The following is a 22,781-nucleotide window of genomic DNA, read 5'->3' on the forward strand; positions in this document are numbered from 1 at the left end:
TGAAGTTCAAAATCTTGAATACGAAATAAAATTAAATAAATACTATTGTCCATTATAAATAAAATAATTGGATTTATATAATTAATTTATATTAACTAATTAAGAGAGGACAAAATAATAAAATATAATAATAATAAAAATAAAGACTTGGTGCCAAGTCAACACGACATTAATAAAAAACTAGCGTTTCTTAGTCAAAGAAGCGCACACACACACACAAACACACACACTGATAGTGATGGAGGAAGTCTGTCTCTGTCCCTTTCTCTTCTCCACCTTTACCAGTTGGCAACTGGGGAAAGTACAGCTTACGCATAATTTTTGGTCCGAATCGCTTTGTGGGTCAGCGCTTTTCCATCTGCCCTTATTTACAGATCATCACCCACACTGGAAATCACCTTTTTTTTTCCAAGTTTACCACTTAATTCTTCACTAGTAAAGGAATTCAACGCCTCTTTCTTCCCATCTTCTTCGTTTTTCCGCTTCTTTCTTCTATATATTTTGTTGGACTTCAACCCTCTTTTGCGTTTATTTGCCTGCAGACTGGTTTTCTGAATGCTGCTCTCTGCTGAACTTTGAGTGAGAAAGGTCTGAATGTTTTTTTGATGGTTTTTCCGTCTTTCTAATGGACACTTTCGCTTTTTTGATCATTCATACCAATGGGCTGGTTTTTTCTTGTGAGAATTGGAATTTTCTTGCTTCATTTTGTCCTTTTAGTTTCTGCTTTTCCGTCGAGTTTCTTTTTGTTAATTGCTGTATTTAAGAGATGTACAGTGTTTTTATGTACAGTTCAACGCGATTCATGTATTCCTTCATACTTGTGTGCGTGTTTGTGTTTTGTTAATACTTACTACCGCACTACTTGGACGATGCTTGTTTCTTGTCCCCACCGTGTGGCTGCAAGAGCACATAATTATTTGTGCTTGTGTGCATGTAGGCGCATAATTCTATGATCTCTTTTCAGGGTAGAAAGTGAAAGTTGAAATATCCAACATACCGAAATGGGGCCAAAAGGGACATAAGAAATAGTGCATTTAGCATCTCATAAATATAATGGCCAGAGTTTATGCTTCTGTATTATGGACTTGAATTTAAATGGAGCTTCTCCACTAGCCACTTATAAAAAGGGAAAAGATGAAGGAATATTGCAAAATGAGTCTTGGTTGCTTAATCAATTTGTGCTCGTATGCTGTTGCAAACAAGAAGTTGTGAATTGGACACTTTCTGTCACATTTTTGCTCAACTTGAATTCAACACCTTATATCATGGGATGAGATTAATAAGGAGATGTGCCGAGATGAGTATTGATTTCATGCGGACTGTAGATTTCATTGTTGAGCGGACAGCATGGCCTCTAACATGGTCGTTCATAAAGTTCTAGTGTTTCTCAAAGAACTAGATGAAAAACCACTCTCTGAATTTGTTGAATAATTTAATGATTTGACTTATTCCTTATGTGGAAGCTAGTTTTTGCAACAGTACTTTGTAGCCAATTAGTTTTTGAGTGGTTTAATGGAATGTTCAATTTTGTTATCCATTCATCTATCATTCTGAGTTCCTGATTTTAGCTGATTTCGTCGCCTTTCAACTTTTAAAACTCGCCAGCTCAGTTAAATATCTTGCTTTCAGGCATATTTTAGAAATGGATGCTTCTGAAAAAGACAAGACACCTATGTTATCTGCCATGCATTTCAAATCAGATGATCAAGATGACTCAAGATCGAGAAGTAGGATCTTTTCAACTAGGATGAGGAGTGCATCAATGTCCATTCCTGCAAATGTTTTGGATTCCTCTGAGCAGGAGAACAATCTTGTGGGTTTCACAGGTCCTCTGAAAAATGGGAGGCAAGTTTCCTCTGTGCAGATGAGCGGTCCACTATATATTAGCCGTAATCATGAGGTCATCTTTCAGCCACCCCAAATTCCATTAGAGCAAAACGCTAATGAGCCCAAAATAGACAGATATCCTTCTATTGATGGGATGGATAACAATGACTGGCCATTGGACAACTATGAGGCCAAAAATGATCGTCTTCTGAAGTCTGGGCAACTTGGAATGTGCAATGATCCATATTGTACAACATGCCCAACATATTACAATGTTAAGGGGCGCCAGAAGCATTCAAGCACTTCAGAAATATTTGATGCAAAGGTATTATTCTTATGGTAGCTAGTTTCTTTGTCAAAAGTTTCATAAACATCTGAATGTTGTTCCTGGCTCCGAGATGGTGATGTCCATATTGCTGTTTATTATCTGGAGGCTTGTAGTTTCTAGTTGCAGTACTTATATTCACTGGTTGAGGTTTCTTCTTGTATTGCTTTACCAGAGGATAGCACATGGTATAATTATGCCTGAAATCTCTTATCAATAGTTTTATGCTATTTACAATTTAGTATTATTACTTGTTAGGAAGCTTGTCACAGATGGTAGTTTGCTTCATAATAACTTTATTAAACTAAGGTTTGTAAGCTGTTGAGGCTAGTTTCAAAGAGGCCACTACACCATAAAACTCACCCATCTTTTTCAGCCAGTAAAAGTCATTGAAACGGCATATATATTTTCTAATCATTTCCTTAATGGGTCTTTGATTTCCTGCATCTTACTAATACTTTTTCTTGTCAATTTTTTGCTTTATAGTTCTGAAGTTTGAATCACTGATGCTTTCAATTTTCCCCACCTTGTTTGCAGTTCCATAATATGCTCTATGGAGATGCAAAAGGTTGTGCAAAGAGAATGTGTTCCTTTTTGCAACCTTATATTCCAGGAGTCATGAATCCTCATGCAAAAGTTGTTCAGCAATGGAACAAGTTCTTCGTAATTTCTTGTTTGTTTGCAGTATTTCTGGACCCATTATTCTTCTTTCTTCTGTCTGTGCAGCAGGTAATCCCGAAAGTTGTTTCATCTTTGTAAAGATTATATATTGATCACCAAGTTTTTTACTATTGACCTGCAGTTTATGATGGCAAAGTTTCCTATAATAAATAACTTTTATGATGTAACTAGTCAGCACAAGGAGTAGTAAGCAGATCAATTCTGCAAGGCAATTTTACATCTCTGCATCTGATGGATCTTTGTTCTCTTGCTGCAGCCCAGGCTTTGTTTTTGAGGATAAAAATCCCTCCTCAAATGCCTTTTTCTTAATACAGTGCCAAACTAGAATAAGATAATATTTACATCACTACTATATGACTATAGCGAACCTTAGTTATATCACAATTCAAAACCAGTAAGCTGGTCAGACAAATTTAATGAGCAGACATAGTTGATGCAACTGGTTTATTTCAAACCCCTCTAGTGAAAGAGGTACCACTATTTCTATTTTCTTCCTTTGAGAGGAAAAGATGTCGGTTGTAGTTGCAGTGCCATGTATCATTGAAGAGTTTCTTCTTTTTGCATATGACTTTAAATTCTGAAGGAACATTGTCTTTGTTTATAGTTTACTGTCTGTAGACTTGCATGTTCTCTACGTGCATTGTGTTACCTTGTATGCTTTTTTCAATCCAAAGGCAATTGTTTACATGTTTTAAATCCTTTGGCACCTCTTTGACCTTTGTCGACCACTTTCCATGAAGTTGCTGCATAAACTTTTCACTATAATTTTGATTGAACTCTATTTTCTCAAATGACTATCTCATTAACCCAGGATCACAAGTGCATAGTATTAAATTGGCCCATGACGACAACAATTGTGGTCTTGAGGAGCATGACTGACTTCATTTACTTGATTCATATCCTCCTTCAGGTGACTATTCTTGATTGCTACTCCATAGAATCCTTCCATTATTGTTGGGTGTTCTCTACCATGCACAATCAGTTACTTCATTTAGAAACTAATTTATTGTTTCTTAATTTCATTATTTCTTCTTCTATTGTATTGCCTCTCATAATGCTAGCTAGGGATATCTTATAAACATGATTGTGGATGTGCCTACCTTTTCTTAATCAGAGAATAGATAATATTTTTTCAGAGATTTGTCTACGTTAAATGATATCTGGTGTCCTCATTTCTAAGTTTAGTAGTGCAGGTGGTGTCGTTGCTACAATAAAGTCATTAGGTATTTGAACAACAAAAGTTCTATGTTTAAAGTAGAAACATAGAAACACATTGTAATGTATTTTTAAGTGTGATTAGTTCTATGTTTAGCAGTTCTATGTTTCTAAGTATGGTCACTGCAATGCACTTTTAAGCGTGGTCGACACATTTTTTTCTACTATACCTCAGAACAAAATTTATTTTCAGATTGGCAAAGCATGTAAAGCGTTATAAAATAATTTCTAATGCCTTTTTGTTTATGGCATATTTTTTACAAGTAAACATCAATTCATTTTTCTTTATTTTTATTTTGACAGTTGACAATGCAGTCCAATAAGTTTGCTATTTAAAACATTTTTTTTTCATTGTGAGAGGTGGGGGGAAGAGGATGGTGTACTTGGGGATGGAGACTACTTTTGCAAAAATGCCTACACTAGACAAAAGATACTTGCGCTTCACAGCTGAGGCTTAGTCATATTGCCAGCCTTTTGCTTGCATTATGAAACTAATCTTTGCTGCAATATCTTAGTGCCTTTCATTCACTTTTAAAGTGCTTGCTAGAATATTTATTTATGTGGTGTCTCATAAAAGTAATTCTAAAATTATCTTTGACCCAAAGACAGTGCAGCGTATTTGTAATCTCACAGTTGGTTCGGCTTGTTTGAAATTGTATCACATACATATAACTAATCCTATGTAATTTCAGGAATACTATTAAGTTATTGGAAAAGTATATCATGTGAAACTTTTATGGTTCATAAAGAATTAAAATTTTATATTTATACTTTAGATTAGTGTAAGTGGTGATCTTTTGGACTAAACCAGGAATGGGAACTGAATTTTCATAGGTAGATGCATATCATTTATGGCTGGGGATTTATTATAAAATTATTGGCCCCTGCTAATTCCAGATACATATACTTCTCTTGCATCAGTGATTCTAGCTCCATAAATTATGAAAAAAAAGTGAATATTTTGGACAGTGACCAGGATAGCATTCTCAATTTCATTTTGCAGTTCCGACTGGCTTATGTTGCTCCTGAATCTAGAGTGATGGGAGCAGGAGATTTAGTGGATGACCCCAAAAAAATTGCCCGGAATTATTTTTTTGGATATTTTATCATTGATTTGTTTGTTGTCCTGCCCCTTCCTCAGGTAAGCATCAGGCCTGTCCTTGCCCCTTCTACATTATAATATTTTGACCTCTTCATATTATTTGTCCTCATGACTTCTTTCTTTTTATCATTTAGGCATGAAAAATGCTGAAGAAAATGATTATTTGTGTGGCAATTATAGAAATTGAGTGTTTATTACTTGAATACCATTCTTAACAACAAAACTGACTTGCAAATCGTGATGCTAAGGCATATACAGAGCCTATTCTCCCCGTGTTTGGGTGTCTATTGATTATTGCATTCATTTACCAATATATGGATATGAGTATATTCTGCTTCTTGGATTCTGTAACTTATATTTGGCGCTCAGAGTGCAGCAAATTAGCACATATGCTACTGACACGGGGTTATTTTACTTTCTCTAGATCATCATATTATTGATATTACCAGATTCTATGGGAGCAACTGGTGCCAACTATGCAAAAAATCTTTTACGCGCAGCTATTCTTATTCAATATATTCCCAGGCTGTACAGATTCTTGCCTCTGCTAGCTGGTCAGTCTCCAACTGGCTTCATATTTGAGTCCGCATGGGCAAATTTTGTTATGAATCTTCTCACATTTGTTTTGGCTAGTCATGTGGTGGGCTCGTGCTGGTATCTTTTTGGTCTACAGGTTAGCCTCTTGTTAGTTTAGAGCTGTTCTTCATTTAATTCCTTGGAGTTTGATTTTCTTTACTTACTGATGTTTTTGTGATTTAACGTGAATATGTTTCAATGTATCAAGGCACCATGGTAGCCTTGCATTCATCGTTTGGTTTTAGTCATTGCTCCTTAGCATCCTTCTGAACTGCAAGAAACCCTTACAGCAGAGTAGTATGAACTTCTGCTTATGAAACCGGGGTGGTTAAGTTCATACTTCTTTCTTTTGGCATGTTTTTATCCTTTTCTGGCCTCTTCTTCTCGAGATCCTGATGAAAGTGTTAATGTCATCTAGACATCATTATACTAACTCCTTAACACATATGCACAGATCAATTTAATAAATCATAGTATAAGGTGTTTGAATGTGTTATGTTTCTTGTATAATGTTATTTGCCTTGTGGTGTTGGCCCGTACTGATTTTCTCTTTGTTTACTTCTGTGTAGAGGGTGAACCAATGCCTTCGAGATGCCTGCCACGGCTCTAACATCACAAGGTGTATGGAATTCATTGACTGTGGACATGGAAATGATTTTGGGGAGTTTGAGAATGATCCTACTTGGGACCAGTGGAAGAACAATAACGATGCAATTGCTTGTTTCGGACAAACTGGTTTTGCCTATGGGATTTATCAAAATGCTGTTGACCTAACCACCCACCAAAATGTAATTACAAGATATGTCTACTCATTATTCTGGGGGTTCCAGGTATCCATGCAAAGACTAGAATTTTTTATTTATTTAGTCTGTCTTAAATCGATTTGGAGTTCTGTTGTTTACTAAGAAAATATTAAAAAGCAACGCCTATTTTAAGAATGTCAATATCTAAATCTACGGGTAACTGACAACTTCCACACAAAAGAGTAGAGCAGCAAAGACAAAAGGAGAGAGTCAGCATAGACTAGTGCAAATTATTGCATTGATAAGGAAAAGCTGCCGTGCTTTTTCTGAAAAGATCGACTTCTCAATTGACATCATTTCATCTTCTGGTGTTCTGTGAAGCAAATTAGTACACTGGCTGGAAATCAAGTCCCAAGCTATTTTGTGTGGGAAGTTCTTTTCACTATGGCCATCATAGGGGTCGGCCTCCTGCTCTTTGCTCTCCTCATTGGAAATATGCAGAATTTTCTCCAGGCACTTGGACGTAGGTAAGATTTTGCTAATTGTGATGGTTTCATAGCCCTGCAGTCGAATTAGATTTGCTGGACTAAGTTTTCTACTTCCTACAACTAGTTTGTGCTTTTATTACATCTCACCCACACATTGTTTTAGTTACGTTTCCTCTGTATGTCCATGTTATTATCACCTATCTCTGTGTTATTAGCTTTTTGAAACATCTGTATTCGTGCACCTACAATGTCTTCTCGAGTAGAGAAAACTCAGAGAATTTGTATTCATTTCTTCCCAGGAGGTTAGAAATGTCTTTAAGGCGGCGTGACGTCGAGCAGTGGATGAGCCATCGTCGCTTGCCAGAAGAACTAAGAAGGTTAATTCTATTTGTTGCTTGTCACTTTATATTATCCGTTCTGTCTGTATGTTTCAGTTGTGAACTGGTGTTGGATTTATATTTCAATGAAAATGCAGCACCGTAATTTGCTTGGGACTCTACTCCATGCAGGCTAGTTCGAGAAGCAGAACGTTTTAATTGGGCTGCAACTAGGGGCGTAAATGAAGAAATGCTGATGGAGAATTTACCAGAAGATCTCCAAAGAGATATACGGCGTCATCTCTTTAAATTTGTTAAGAAAGTAAGTGTTATTAAGATATATAGATATGGTGAAAAAGTTTCTATTAGAGTAACATATAAGACCAGTTTTAGAATTCAGCTAACCTATCTAGGACAAGAAAATGGTCAAAGTTGTCTCCCTGTGAGGTCTAGCCCCATTATGATATTTCACTGTTATTTTAACATTTCACTCCAAAAAATACTTCAGGTTCTATAATTTCGGATGTTCTTTTTCTTAAAAAAATGCATTTTCCTAATTACAGGTCAGAATTTTCCAATTATTGGATGAACCTATTATAGACGCTATATGTGAAAGGCTAAGAACAAAAACATACATCAAAGGAAGCAAAATCCTTTGCAGAGGTGGTCTTGTCGATAAAATGGTTTTCATAATCCGGGGAAAAATGGAGAGCATTGGAGAAGATCTGACCGTTCTTCCCTTGTCGGAAGGGGATGTTTGCGGAGAAGAACTCCTCACTTGGTGCCTCGAGCATTCTTCTGTAAATAAAGGTACAAGTACAAGTTCATGAGTGCTCGCTTCACTAATCAGTCGAAAGCGAAACAATGTAACAACCTTTGTCTTCTGTTCTCAGATGGAAGAAGAATAAGGATTCCAGGACACAGATTGTTGAGCAACAGGCTCGTCAGATGCTTAACTAATGTAGAAGCGTTCGTCTTGCGAGCTGCTGATCTTGAAGAAGTTACGAGTCTTTTTGCAAGATTCTTGAGGAGCCCACGTGTTCAAGGTGCCATAAGGTAAATCTCGTTTCATGTTGAATCTCTCCACACAAATGTTTAGAAATGATTGTTGAGAAAGTCTGCTCAGGAAATAAAAAACTTGGCGTGTTACCCTCCCCGTAGGTTTTTGTAGGAAATTTTACCTTCCACATATAAAACTTAATGTGCAAACACTTTATGTAGTCGTAGGCTTCCAAGGGTGTTATTGTAATTTTACAATATCTTACAGACCCCCGATTTATATGTAATTGATGATTGATCATCTACTGGAATTGTACAATTGTTTTATTCTAGTAGATGTAGGAACATTTTATCTCCAGAGAATGTACAATCTCTGTTGTTCCTATGTCAGCATTTACTTCTTGTTTCTCTCTACACATCGTAGTCCTGTCTCGCAATTTCCTAACACGCTGCCTTGTTCCCTGACAGGTATGAATCACCTTACTGGCGAGGGCTTGCAGCCCGGCGAATCCAAGTGGCATGGAGATACAGGAAGAAACGACTAAGCCGTGCAGACGACTCAAGCCCCTCGTGCAATCTTTCTTCTAGGAGCTGACAGATGATCCTCTCATACGCATGATTCTTTTTGTCTGCAAGAAAGCATCATCCTATACGTCGTCCCCACTCTAAGACACCTTGTACAGTTTACCAACATATTCAACTGTACACATATAAGGAGACATTTTCGATCATTGTTCGCTAACATTGCCAAGGGACAAGTATTCGACTAACACACCAGTAAGAAAAATCCTCAACCAACCGCAGTGGAAGACAGGCGATAACGATGTATATGTTGTGTGGCAATGTGAATTTCAGAGAAACTGTTGTTTTCTTGTTATTTAAAGTCTCAATTAATGATGTTTATAGATCTCAGTGATTGTCCGAAGAATAGGTGAGGGTTGTAATAGTTTGACAGAGGTTGGTATGAAAGCTAAGGTTGCTGATGCATGCTTTCCTGTGTCTTTTTCATAGTCTATCATGCAATTTCTTTCTACATCATTGATGTTTTACATATTTTTTGAATAAGAGTATTAGTGTACGATGATATATAAGGGTCGTTTGGTTTAAAAAAAATTTGTTTGACCTGCAATAAATCAATAATAAGTCAATTAGAGGTAAATATGAATTTTTATTTACTAATATTAACAAACAAACGTCAAGAATATTAGATGTAATTTTTCAAATCAGCACAAAATTTATGTATAATTGATGTGCTGACCTGGAAAATGTTTACTTAATTACATGGGAAGTTTAAATTTATTTATTTATATTTTAATAATTATTTGACAAGTATAATTAGCTCGCCACGTAATTTGTTTTGGGTCAAAAATGTAAATAAAATAAATCGAGTTGAATGCGTTATTGTTCAAATTTTTTTGAATTGACAAATTATTTTTAAGCTTGATTTGATTAAAAACTTAGGTCAAATTAGGTTGGAGCCTAATTTGAAAACTTATCAAATAAAAAATTAAATTTAAGCTTGGTATGTAAATAAATTAATTAAGGTGAAATGAACTTTTATCTATCAATTTTGTGTGGTAGTATGTCTAGTTTTTCAGCCCTAATTTGATTTACCCAAATGAGAGTTTTCTCTAAAAAATGAAAAAGAAAATAAAAGAGGGAAAAACTATAAATTTTTAGGTAAAAGGGAATGTGATTAACTATCTAATAATAAAGTCTCAAATAGCCTATTGGCTAATACAATGACAAAATTACCCTTATTAAAAAAAATAATACCAACGAGTCCCCCGCCCGGCCTCCCTTAATCTTATTATTTGTTCAAGGGTAAATTATACTGACCACATCTTTTAAAGTTAGATCAAAATACAAAAATATCTCATGTCTTTCGCAAATTTACAGTTATATTCCTGGAGATGTGTTATTGTAATATTTTTCAGGAGATGTTTGTGTAAATTTTACCTCTGAAAAAGGATGTAATTGTAATTACAACTTAAGGGTGTAATTATAATTTTTAAAAGATGAGAAATATTTATATATTTTGACATAATTTTAGAAGGTGTCGATATAATTTACGTTATGCTTAATTTTGTCATCTCTTATTTTCTTGTATAAGGGTTTTTTTTTTCCTATCTCTTATTTATTTTTACTTCACTTATTATAAATTGATAAATACCATATTATTAAAAATAATATTTGATAAGAGATTTTAATAAATATTTAAAATTGAAAATTTAATACACACATCAAGTGGAGTGGGAGATGGTGTTAGTTCCTAATTAATGGCTTTCTGAACTCAGTTGCAACTGTACTTCAAAAATGGCCCATGTGTCTTTAAACTACAACAAAAGTCCAAAAATGTCCACCTAGTAATAGATCAGAAAATAGCCCAAATAAATATTGGTTCAAGATTATAATGTCTATACTAAAATTTAAAAAAAAAAAAAAAAAAGAGTCCGAGTTTACTCAAAATCGACAATTTCTGATACTACTATATCAAATATAATAATATTAATTATATTTTTTAAATATTTATATCAATTATATCAATGTAATTGTGTATCTATTTTAAATGGTCAACGCCATTTTTTAACGGCTAATATATATACTATCATATTTATCTTTCACTTTTTTTTTATCTATTTTTAATTATATATCAATTTTTATTTTACCAATGTCTAGCTTATTTATCTAAATATATATGTGCAAGTATTGAGTGCAACGATGGCTAGTAATATAAAAATTAAAACATTTATGGTGGAATTAAAAATAACAGAATAATTAGAATTGATGGGTGTGTCCCAAGAAAATTTGGCCCAAAGATACACTTCAAGCCCAAGGCAAGCCCATCGGCCCATGAAGAAGGCAGCCCATTTGGAAAATATCGGGCTCAACCCAAGAGGAGAATCCGCTAGGTTCAGCCCAAGACGGGAGCCTGCTAGGCTCAGCCCAAGAAAGGAACCCACCATATTAGGGTCTGTCCAAGGAAGAAGCCTGCTAGAACTAAATTCAGCCCAAAAAGGAGGCCTATTACGAAGGCCTGCTACACTCTTCCCGAAACCAACTGGACAGAAAGAAAATACCCTCAAGAAGTTGGACTCTTGGTAGAGTAAGAGTTTTCGCATAGATGGAATCCTCCCTCATCCAGAGACGTGCTGCTCAAGGAGGGGATAAGGCCACGTCTTATCCCTAGATTTCCGCCTTCCCTCTCGGATATGCAGCTCTCTCTAAAGTCCTTATGGAGAGGGGCTCCTCCTCTATAAATATGGACGACACCTCTCAACAGATCACCTTCCCAAAATCCGGAAACTCTTTTGATATCTCTCTGCTACTTCTCAACTAGTGTTCTTGTTATACTTTACTTCGGAATTCTTATTCCTACTTCAACTTCTCGTTATAATTTATTTTTATATTTATTCACTTTTAAATTTGAAATTAACTTAAGTATCAAAGTGCTAACATGTTGTTTGTAGGTCCTTTCTCTCAAGCTCTGTTACTCAATTAGCCCAAATCCAGCATCAAAATTCAAGAACTTTGGACTTGTGCTAAACTCACATGTATCAAGAATATATAAAGTAGTCAATCAGAATAACTATTTTTGGTAGTTAAAATATAAAATGACTAAAATGCTCTAATAATTATTTCAGTCTAAATCACTATCTTCCTGATTAAGTAATTAGATCAATAATATTGTATTTATATACATTTAAAATTAATTTTTTCGTCATCACTTTATTCATTATTCATTTTATCTCTATTTCATTTAATTATAAATAAATATAATAAGAATTAAATTAAATATGTGTATCGACTGTGTCTCAGTAACTGGTAAATATTTTTTTCCCCATACTTACACTAGAAAAAATATTAATTTTTTATTAATTGCTATAGACAAAAGAAGAAAATCATGATAAATACAAATTAATCACGGCTTCGCAATAGCCATTGACCGTTGTTCCTACAAATGTAACCAAAACTTAGCTATGGTCAAAATCATGACAAATGTTTTAGTTATAGCTAAAAACCATGAAAAATATTGATTGATCGTGGTTAAAAATTAATTTTTTATTTTAATTATGATTAATAGTATTAATTTACTGTAATTTTTAAACTATGATCATTAATCACTTAGCAAATACTCAAAAAAAAAAAATTAATGGTAGTAATAAGAATAAATGTTGTATTTACGAATTTGTCCAAATTGCAGAACAATCATTTAATAAAAGTTAACACCTCATCCTACAAGCCAATAATGGACATTTAATTTGTTACTAAATACAATTTCTTTACATAAAAGTGGACTTTAATTAAAAAATAAAAAAAATAATTAATGCTTATTTGAATCCACATTTATTATTGGGATAAAATTTCACAAAGTAGAGCAATGAAGAGTAAATTTGAGATTATCTTTATAATCCCAATTCCTCACCTTTTTAATTCATTATTGATTAATGATTTATGATTGAGATTTTATAATTTTAAAAAATAAATAAATAAATAAATTACAATTTTTCGAATGCCCTTTAATTCCACAATCGAAATATTGTACGTATTTATCAATTTTACAACACGTGGATTTTTTATTTAAAATAATTTTGGAATACATAATTCAAATAACATAATATATTTTTTTTATCAAGAAAAAGAAAATAAAGACGATGTAATTATCGGAATTATTACCGTAATACATTATAATAAATAAATAAAACGAATAACCCTAGAAAAAACATAAATATGGGACATCTTTTTCATCTTTTAATTGTAGAATGTATGATAGGGTATGGTATAAATGATTATAATTGTGACTAAAACCCTAGCAAATTAATAGCTTTATCAAAATTAATTAATTTTGTGATGATTGTATATATATATATATATATATATAATTTTGAAGTGCATATTTGCCTTTAATTTCATGTACAACCAATCAAATATTTAAATCTTGATAGAATCATTAAATTCAATTATTTTTAACAAGATTAATAGGTACTACACCACCACCAATATTGGATTATTAATTACATCACTCATATTAAAATTTAATTATATGCTGTACTCTACCTTTTCATGTTATTAAACTTTATCCCACCAAATATTCTTTTTTTTTAATAAAGTCATGCATATATTATTCTAATTCTTCAATAATTACTTATGTCATAGTCACAATATTTCTTAATAATTAATTAATAATAATTATCAAAACAAACAAAAGACTCGCGCATTATGCAAATCACATGCATAAAACTTCAATTTCGTCATCTAAATTATGCTACAAATTAATTAATACACGTTTTTTTGATTTTTACGTTCACGATTGCTCATAATCTATCTTTTACTATAACGTGAACCATAGTGGGAGTCTGTGCAAGATGACGAATATAACCCTACGAAACATGTTTTGCATTCATGATCGATGAATGTAAATGATACTGAATCACGACTTGACGTTGTAATAAATTGACGAAAAATTTACCAATAATTTTAGAATTTTTGTGAACGTATTATAACATTGTGGTGCAGTTGGACCCCGTCATCAAATACCATTAAAAAGTAGAGCAAAAATTGTGAAAGGTGAAGGAGCAATGGGCAGCTGAAGAGTCGCACCCGAAATAGGTGGGAAGTTTGACACTTTCTATAACTTTATATTTTTTTTCATTCATTCATTCTTGAAAAGTGTGTAAATATTAAAGACATGGCAAAAGTAACAAAACATAATGGGAAGGGCATATGTGTCATTACACAATGTCCAGACGGCGGTGAGATTTCTCCGGCCGGCGGGCGGGCATTAACTTGAGTAGTGACGTGTTTGGCATTGGCACCTGGCTGGCACATGAGTTATCATTTTGTATCCCTCAATAAATATTATATAATACAACTTGTCCTTTTTCTCTTTCTTTTCTTTTTTTTTTTTTTACTTTTCTAAAAATCAAATAAATGAGAGAGAGAAATATTTTCCCCACTATCATTATGACAAATTAAGGCGACATTGGATTTTAATTTTTATTTTTTTCGACATTACAATATATCAATGTATTAAGAATAATAAAAAATAAATTATAATAAGTCTCAATTCATCAAATAATTAATATAACTCTAAACAAATTATAATAACTCACACATCACATAAAATTCGATAAAAAAAACCCACATATATAATGAATTTTGAATTTTAAATTTAAGAGTAATTTTTTTTCCTCTATATGTGACTTTTAAGAGAAGTGATTTATTATATAGCAATTTTTTTGATGTGGGCTAGTTATTTTTTATTAATATATATATATATATATAAATAAATGCATGTAGGTTTTTTAAAAAATGAAAAAGCTAATTTATTTACATAACTTACCTTACATTTGGACTTTGCTTTTACCTAAGAAATTATGGTAATTGCAATTTGAAAATAATTAAGCAAATTAATAAAAAATAGGCACTAATTAACCTTCAAATAATTCCAAGAAATGATATTTCAAATTTTGGTAAGTGAAATAAATTTTAAAAAAATGTGAATGAAACCCCCCCCCCCCCCCCCCATTAGTCTTATTAATTTAATTAGTATAAAGTTCAAATATTTTTGTAAGCAAAAAAAAAAAAAAAAGGTTCCATCCCATCTCTTGAAAACGAAGAGTCAAAAATTCAAGAAAATAGAGATTGTAAAAAACAATGGCCTCAAAGTGTTTTACAAGAATTCCACCCCACACCCTCTTTATTACAACCTTTTTCTCTCTCACCGTGTGATCAGAAAACCATAAATCCGTCGGTTACAAGTTTACCACCCCCACACGTCCGTACACACAGAAAATACAGTGGTGGTATACATACGTATACCGTATACACCACAGAAAGTGTAGCAGTGAGTGAGTAGGGAGTGTGCGTGTGTGTGTGTGTGTGTGTAGGTGTAGTGTAGTATTATTATTATTATTACGGGTTGGGGTTGGCGTTGGCTTTGCCTCTCTCCTTCTCCTTAGTTTCCCTTTATTTCCCCTCCCCCCCCCCCTCCTCTCCCCACCTCGCTTGCTGATATATATACACAGATATACATTCAAAGTGTGATATATACATACACATACACATACACATATACATATATATATGTGCGTGTGTGTGTGTGTTGGAGGGCGTTACTTTAGCTACACTGCCAAAAATGAAAACATGGCTAGTGCCTTGACAGATGCTTCATCACTCACTTCACATGCTCGAAATCCACTCCCAAAACATCATATCATTTTCCATATCAAAATCCCAGATATTCTTTCTTCTTCTTCTGTGTTTTCTTGCTCATTTTAATTTCATCCTCCTTTCTAATTATTACTTTTGTTTTAATTTTACCTTCAAAATATTGAGGTGGTGTGTGTGTGTGTGTGTTCTTGATTATTATTATAGTAAGCGTAGTTGTCAGAGTTGTTGTATTATGGGAATAGCTCGTAATCCTGTGGAGGTTCTTGAATACAGTATTAATTATATACAGCAGTGCTTTTTCTTGTGGTGAAATCCTCGGTGATGATGGAGTTCAGCAGCGGTGGAGGTGGTGGCTCAAGTGGCGGCGACCACCAGGACGCCTCCGATCCTCACCGGAGAAAAAAGCGCTACCATCGGCACACTGCCCACCAAATTCAGAGGCTTGAAGCGTAAGTTTTAACTCTCTATGGGTGTACATATACTGAAGCTCGACTCCATGCATATATACAGTGATGATAAAGATTTTATCACTTGTTTTATTTGGGCCCAGAAAAGATTTTTTGTTTCCTCTTTTTTCTTGTTTTGGTTAAATCCTTTTGCAAAAAGTGGTGCTTAACTGGTTTCGATGATTCTGAGGTTTGTGTGTGGTTGTGTGCGTGTTTTCATCAGGATGTTCAAAGAGTGTCCCCACCCAGATGAGAAGACAAGAAATCTGTTGAGCAGAGAGTTAGCCTTGCATCCTCGGCAGATCAAATTTTGGTTCCAAAACCGGAGAACTCAGATGAAGGTGTTATTTCCTTTTCTTTCCCCCTAAAAAGAAAAGGGGTTTTCTTTAATTTCTTGTATTTCAATCTTGAAAATTATCATTTTATGACTCTTACTTTGTTTTAGGCACAACATGAGAGAGCAGACAACTGTGCACTTAGAGCAGAAAATGATAAAATTCGATGTGAAAACATAGCAATCAGAGAAGCTCTCAAGAATGTGATCTGCCCCTCCTGTGGTGGCCCCCCAGTCTCTGAGGATTCTTACTTCGATGAGCAAAAACTCAGGATGGAAAATGCCCAGTTGAAAGAAGAGGTTTTTTAATTCTCCATTCTTGCATAACAACTCTAATTTTGTCGAATATTACTACAAAACTTAGTCAATTGTTTTGCTTTCATTTCTATGTTGTCAGCTGGACAGAGTTTCTAGCATTGCTGCTAAGTACATAGGCAGGCCTATATCCCAACTCCCACCAGTTCAGCCCATTCATGTCTCTTCATTGGATTTATCCATGGCTAGCTTTGGTGGGCATGGAATTCCCGGCCCTTCTCTTGATCTTGATCTTCTACCTGGGAGTTCGACTAGTGTAATTCCAAACTTAGCCTTCCCTTCGATGAGCATTTCAGACATGGACAAGTCCCTCATGGCCGATATTGCGGCCAACGCCATGGATGAGTTGATTAGGCTCTTGCAGAGCAATGAACCGCTGTGGATGAAATCAGCAGGTGATGGCAGGGAAATACTCAATCTTGAAAGCTACGATAGGATTTTCCCGAGGCCTAATAGTCACTTGAAAAATCCCAGTATTCGTAATGAGGCTTCGAGAGATTCAGGTGTCGTGATAATTCACGGTTTGGGATTGGTCGAGATGTTCTTGGACGCGGTTAGTTCTCTTGTTTTGTGTGTTGTTGTACTCTGAATGAGTTTTTTGCCTTTATGATTCTTAACATACTATCTGAGTACCTTGACTGGCAGAGTAAGTGGGTGGAGTTTTTTCCTACAATTGTTGCAAGAGCGAGGACTGTTGAAGTAATATCATCTGGAGTGCTAGGAAGCCAAAGTGGCACTTTGCAGTTGGTAATGAATTGTTTATATGTATGTTTGTTGGCGTTAGTTCTGTTTGTTTGTTGACAAATTCTCACTCTCTGTGGCAGATGTATGAGGAGTTGCAGGTGCTGTCGGCCTTGGTACCGACGAGGCAACTCTATTTCCTCCGTTTCTGTCAGCAGATCGAACAGGGCTCGTGGGCGATTGTCGATGTTTCCTATGACATCCCTCATCAAGGCAGCCATTTTTCTTCTCCATGTAAAGCCCACAGGCTTCCTTCTGGATGCTTGATACAAGAAATGCCTAATGGTTACTCAAAGGTTGTGAGGACAAATTCAGACGCTTGTAATTTATGCCTCTTAACTCTAGTAATCGGTTCTGATTCTAGTTTTCATTAGGTCACTTGGGTGGAACATTGGGAAGTAGAAGATAAGGCCCCGATCCACAGGCTTTATAGAGACCTTATTCATAGTGGATTAGCCTTTGGGGCTGAACGGTGGCTTTCAACTCTTCAAAGGATGTCCGAAAGATTTGCTTGTTTGATAGTTACTGCAAACTCAACACGAGACCTTGGCGGGGGTAATAAAATCCTCACATACTTTCGAGTTTGTTTCACTGAAGGATGTTTGTTTCTGATTATTGTAACAATTCCTGTTTATGCAGTGATTCCTTCACTTGAAGGCAAAAGAAGCATGATGAAACTTGCTCAGAGAATGGTCAACAACTTCTGCTCGAGCATTAACCCCGCTAGTGGCCAACAATGGACCACACTTTCGGGACTGAATGAATTTGAAGTGCGAGCAACAGTCCACAGAATCATCGATCCTGGCCAGCCTAACGGTGTGGTCCTTAGTGCAGCAGCTACAATATGGCTCCCGGTTCCTCCGCAGAATGTCTTCAACTTTTTCAAGGACGAGAGGAGTCGGCCTCAGGTAACGAAAATCTGTCTGAGACATTGCAGTTTGAACTTTACTGAATCTGGCTGATGGTTTCATTATTTTAACTTGTTATCGCCGAAATTGTAGTGGGATGTCCTCTCCAATCAGAACCCAGTTCAAGAAGTAGCTCATATTGCAAATGGTTCTCATCCAGGGAACTGCATATCTGTCCTCAGGGTAAGGCTATTTCCTCATTTTGCTCTCAGAATTCATTGTCCTAATCAACATGTAAAATTATATGAATTCTTGTGATGAATGCGACTTCTTAATACAGGCATTAAACACTAGCCAAAACAACATGTTGATACTCCAAGAAAGCTGCATAGACTCATCAGGCTCACTCGTCGTCTACTGCCCTATTGATTTACCAGCCATCAACATAGCAATGAGCGGCGAAGACCCTTCTTACATCCCATTGCTGCCATCAGGATTCACAATCACATCTGACGGCCGGGCCGACCATCTCCAAGCCAGTGGAGGAGATGGTGCCTCAACCAGCTCAAACCTCGATAGATCCTCAGGTTCGCTAATAACCGTCGTGTTCCAAATACTCGTTAGCAACCTGCCAACAGCAAGAATGAGCCCTGAATCAATAACAACAGTCAACAACCTCATCAGCAACACGATCCACCAAATTAAATCCGCCTTGAACTGCGCTACGTCCTGATCATGCATGCTCCACGACTGCTCATCCATCCTCCGTAAGACAAGAAAACAAAGATTTTCAAAGTCCTACGTTGGGAAACAGTCGTACAGATGGACATTGAATGGAGGAAAGGCAGGAGAGGCAAATGCATATCCTTTGTTAGTTGGGGAATTTGAATGCTCATCATCAATAGCTGAAGCTGACTTAATGCTGCATGCTCCTGCTCCTGCTCCTGCTCCTGCTCCTGCTTCTGTTGCTGCTGCTCCTGCTGTGTCATTATAGTTCACAACAACCTTTTCACCATGTAATTACTTTGTTTCAAATTTCTTTTCTCAGAAACCCTTTTGAATTCACTCGAAATAGGAGTCAAGAACGCACCGTTCAGGCATCGTCGTTTCCTGCTGTGAGGAAGAAGGCATACGTAAGTCCATTTTCTTGGAAATTAGGCCTTCTAAACACAGCAAGAAATACTGTATGGTTCGGGTATTGACTTCTGTTCAAGAACTTAATTCCTTATGGAACTACTCAACAATTTGTGCACTATTTAGAAACTCCAATCCATGTCTTAGATTCTGATTATTTTCCATGTGTGTGTGGTCCACTGTTTGTGGGAATAAAGAGGTCATCAAGTTTAAAGTCCTTGGCAGTGGGGGCAATAACAATGACAGTCTGGATAGCTTGATTGTTACCATCAACATAACTAACTCTTCATCAACCTCCTCCTCTCCATAATAGTCTTTAAAGTCGCATTTTCAAGATAAAATAAAATTGTATCGTATAATCGTGGGGCATTTAATTAATTAATGAAAAAGACACGTACGACTTGTAAACGTGTGCATGTGTACATTAAGACGCGTACTATAGCTGCTCGTCCAACTACTTGAAAATTTTAAATCACCTATATTTAATAAACAGGACAATGACACGTAATTCGTGTTTGGCCCTTTTCTTTTTTGCCCCTCTTTGGCATCGGATCGATGTAAAGTTAGAAAAATGTACATGAAATCGTACTTTGGAATTTTTCCGTGTTTTTGGTTAGTGTATTATTAGACTTGATAGTTAAAACGGATATTAGAAAAATGTGCTTCCAAAAGATAAAAAGGAATACGTTTTTCAAGTCTATATGTTAGGACTTGGACTAAAGTTGTTTAGTTATGACGTAGAGTTGAAAGGATTAATTACGTTTAATATCTTTAAATCTGACATAATTACAAATAACTCCCTTAAGGTTAATAGTGGCAACGAGCCCATGATCCGATGGTTAGGTCAAACGAGAGGAGAAGGGCATAATAGAAAATTGCTAATTAAGATCATTAAAAATGAAAAAGAAAAGAAAGAAAACTCAATTAATAGAAAATAAAATAAAAAAGAATATAAAATTTTGAAAGGGTGAAAAAAAAAAAAAAAGCAAAAACCAAGAAGCTCCATCATACATGAAAGGTTATTTTGCCAATCAAAAAGTTATTCCACACGCAATTTGGTGCAATAAACCAACAATTGAATAATGGTTGGTCAGTTTTGGGGTTGAAAATTAATATTCAATACCTATATATATATATATATATATATCCTAAATCATATGTCCTAATATTATAAGACCTACCAAACATTCTTAAAATTACCAATCCAATATAATCTTATGAATGCTTTTATGAAGGAATGTGTGGAAATATAATCAAATTCTATTACATCTATCTTTCCTCCCCTCAGATTTAGTATAATTTTAAATAATTCTTTGTTATTTGAAAATATTACATATACTCCTCAAATAAAAAATAATTATATTCATAGACAGTGAGGTGGACATTACTATTTTACCATTATTAATTTTTTTGAAAAAAATATTTAAAAATTAAGGGTGGGTAAAATAAATAAGTAATGCATAGGATATGGTAATCCATAACAATATTTAAAAAAAATAAAACATATATAAAACTATAATTATTTTATCATTTTCTCTACAAAAAAAAAATAATATAATAAATAATACTTAATTATTTCAAATTTATATATATGTAGTAGTATTTATTGATGTTGAATATTTAAAATGAAATGTTTAATGTGTAAACATCAAAATTGGTTTGTAATGATTATCTTTTCTTGTTTGGTGAAAAGCATTTTGATTGTGGGAAATAACATCAAAAGGAACCCTTTGAGTTTTCCAAATCAATTAATCCAAATGAAGTGACTTATCAACCGTTGATCAAAATCATCATCCCTTGTCATTTTCTATGTCTACATATTCTTGTGACCACTTAATTCCCATTTTTTCATTATTATACCATCAAAATTATTTAATTTTTTTTATTAATATTTCATATATTAGTAAAATGATTTTACATTATTTTTTTAGGGAAATGCAGTTTAGTCCTACTACTTAGAGGGGCGACACTTTTTGTCCTGTGAAAATTAATTTTTATAATTCAGTTCTATAATTTTAAAATTTTAGCAATTCAGGTCATTTTCCGATCAATTTGCAGAAAAATTGCATGTGACTTGCACATACCCGATTAATTAGCAAATTAATCCTATAAATCAATTCGTGCATGATCAAAATTGCCACACCTCCCTAAGTTACAAGACTAAAATTGTAATTTAATTGGGTCGTATGCAAACACATAATTTTTTGATCAAATTGATCGAAAAAAAGACTAAAATTTGTAAAGTTATAGAACTAAATTGTAAAAATCAATTTATGCAAGACCAAACCAATTTATGTAAGACCAAAATGCTCCTCCTCCTAAGTTATAGGACTAAATTATAATTCTTTCTTATTTTTTTCTTCCCATAAGAAAGTCATGTTCAAACTTAAATAAAGTAACTCATTTCCCTTTAATAAGTTTATTTTAGGGTTAAATACATTTTGCACCCCTAAACTATGCATAAAATGCATTTACACCCCGGAATTTTAAAATATAACAACATAGCCGCTCATAATATGGATAAATTTTTTTGTGACGATAATGCCCTTATTATTTACACCCCTCAATATAAGTGCATCACAATCATTCTCCTAAATATAATTTGAATTATTAAAAAAAATATTTAAAATAAATACTACCCAAAATTTATTATTTCTATTATAAAATATAGAATTCATATAAACTCTATAATTTTATAATTCTTATATTTTTTACATAATTGGTAAAAGATTTACATAATTTTTTGCTTCTGTTGTTATATATATTGATTTTTTTAAAAAAGAAATAATCATTATATTTTAAAATATTACATCGAACACACACACATATATATGTATATATGTATATACATTGTACAATATGATATAATTAATATATAATATTTTATAATTTTTTTAGTAATGATATATATGATATACATTATTATGTGGACATGTAATTGAATAAAAATTGATAAGTTATATCACATACTTTTTCTATAATATTATATGCATTATGTATTTGCATATATTTACATGTACTTTTTTAATATAAAATATTTACTTTGGAAAATACATTAGGCTTATAAATATCTTTTTGTATTACATAATTTTATAAAAAGTTATAAATTTTAATATTATATTAAAATAAAATTTGAGTAAAATTTTGAATCACTATAAGTAGTTTTGATAATAAAACATATTTTAAAGAGTAAAAAAAAAAAAAGTATAACGGGGTATATGAGAAAGGTATTTTTTTCCTATCAATGCTAAGCTATTTTGTTAGGGATGTTTCTTATTACTTCTCATACTTTAAGGGCGTAAATGCGACCAAAATATAATTTAGAGGTGCAAAATGTATTTAACCATTTATTTTAATATCATCATTTGATGTTTTGTGGTTAATATTATCCTTTTCTTTTTTTAATAGTTTTAACAAATTAAAGTAGAAATCAAACACGTACGTATATTAATTAAGGATAAATATACAATTAAATCTGTATCTTATTTAATTAGGTTGATGATTAATTAAAATTAAG

At 33.8% G+C, this 22,781-nt stretch overlaps 2 protein-coding genes across 3 annotated transcripts; both read left to right on the top strand.

Moving 5' to 3' along the window:
- Window positions 218–9,262, top strand: LOC105157337 (probable cyclic nucleotide-gated ion channel 20, chloroplastic). 2 transcript variants are annotated; one of them, XM_011073735.2, is made up of 14 exons: window positions 218–342; window positions 543–588; window positions 1,630–2,152; window positions 2,690–2,881; window positions 3,645–3,743; window positions 5,052–5,189; window positions 5,575–5,823; window positions 6,296–6,556; window positions 6,851–6,996; window positions 7,257–7,334; window positions 7,467–7,596; window positions 7,838–8,084; window positions 8,168–8,330; window positions 8,742–9,262. In XM_011073735.2, the coding sequence occupies exons 3-14, from the start codon at window positions 1,643–1,645 to the stop codon at window positions 8,866–8,868; spliced, it is 2,340 nt and encodes a 779-aa protein (XP_011072037.1). In that variant the 5' UTR covers window positions 218–342; window positions 543–588; window positions 1,630–1,642; the 3' UTR covers window positions 8,869–9,262. The 2 variants fall into 2 exon arrangements, with proteins under 2 accessions (XP_011072037.1, XP_011072038.1); XM_011073736.2 differs by lacking the exons at window positions 218–342; window positions 5,052–5,189 and having other exon boundaries at window positions 351–588.
- Window positions 15,586–19,385, top strand: LOC105157339 (homeobox-leucine zipper protein HDG11). Its single transcript, XM_011073737.2, has 10 exons — window positions 15,586–15,895; window positions 16,116–16,233; window positions 16,338–16,526; window positions 16,624–17,094; window positions 17,187–17,288; window positions 17,366–17,578; window positions 17,657–17,837; window positions 17,922–18,190; window positions 18,284–18,373; window positions 18,471–19,385. Exons 1-10 carry the CDS (start codon window positions 15,768–15,770, stop codon window positions 18,861–18,863), a joined length of 2,154 nt encoding a protein of 717 aa, XP_011072039.1. The 5' UTR covers window positions 15,586–15,767; the 3' UTR covers window positions 18,864–19,385.

This window comes from Sesamum indicum, linkage group LG3 (assembly GCF_000512975.1).
Source record: "Sesamum indicum cultivar Zhongzhi No. 13 linkage group LG3, S_indicum_v1.0, whole genome shotgun sequence".
Classification (NCBI taxonomy): domain Eukaryota; kingdom Viridiplantae; phylum Streptophyta; class Magnoliopsida; order Lamiales; family Pedaliaceae; genus Sesamum; species Sesamum indicum.

Coding starts and splice junctions, on each gene's coding strand:
- LOC105157337 (XM_011073735.2), top strand. CDS start 1,643: ATGGATGCTTCTGAAAAAGACAAGACACCTATGTTATCTGCCATGCAT. Junction 6,997..7,256: donor CTCCAGGCACTTGGACGTAG/GTAAGATTTTGC, acceptor ATTTCTTCCCAG/GAGGTTAGAAATGTCTTTAA. Junction 7,335..7,466: donor TTGCCAGAAGAACTAAGAAG/GTTAATTCTATT, acceptor TACTCCATGCAG/GCTAGTTCGAGAAGCAGAAC.
- LOC105157339 (XM_011073737.2), top strand. CDS start 15,768: ATGATGGAGTTCAGCAGCGGTGGAGGTGGTGGCTCAAGTGGCGGCGAC. Junction 16,234..16,337: donor ACCGGAGAACTCAGATGAAG/GTGTTATTTCCT, acceptor ACTTTGTTTTAG/GCACAACATGAGAGAGCAGA. Junction 17,095..17,186: donor TCGAGATGTTCTTGGACGCG/GTTAGTTCTCTT, acceptor CTTGACTGGCAG/AGTAAGTGGGTGGAGTTTTT.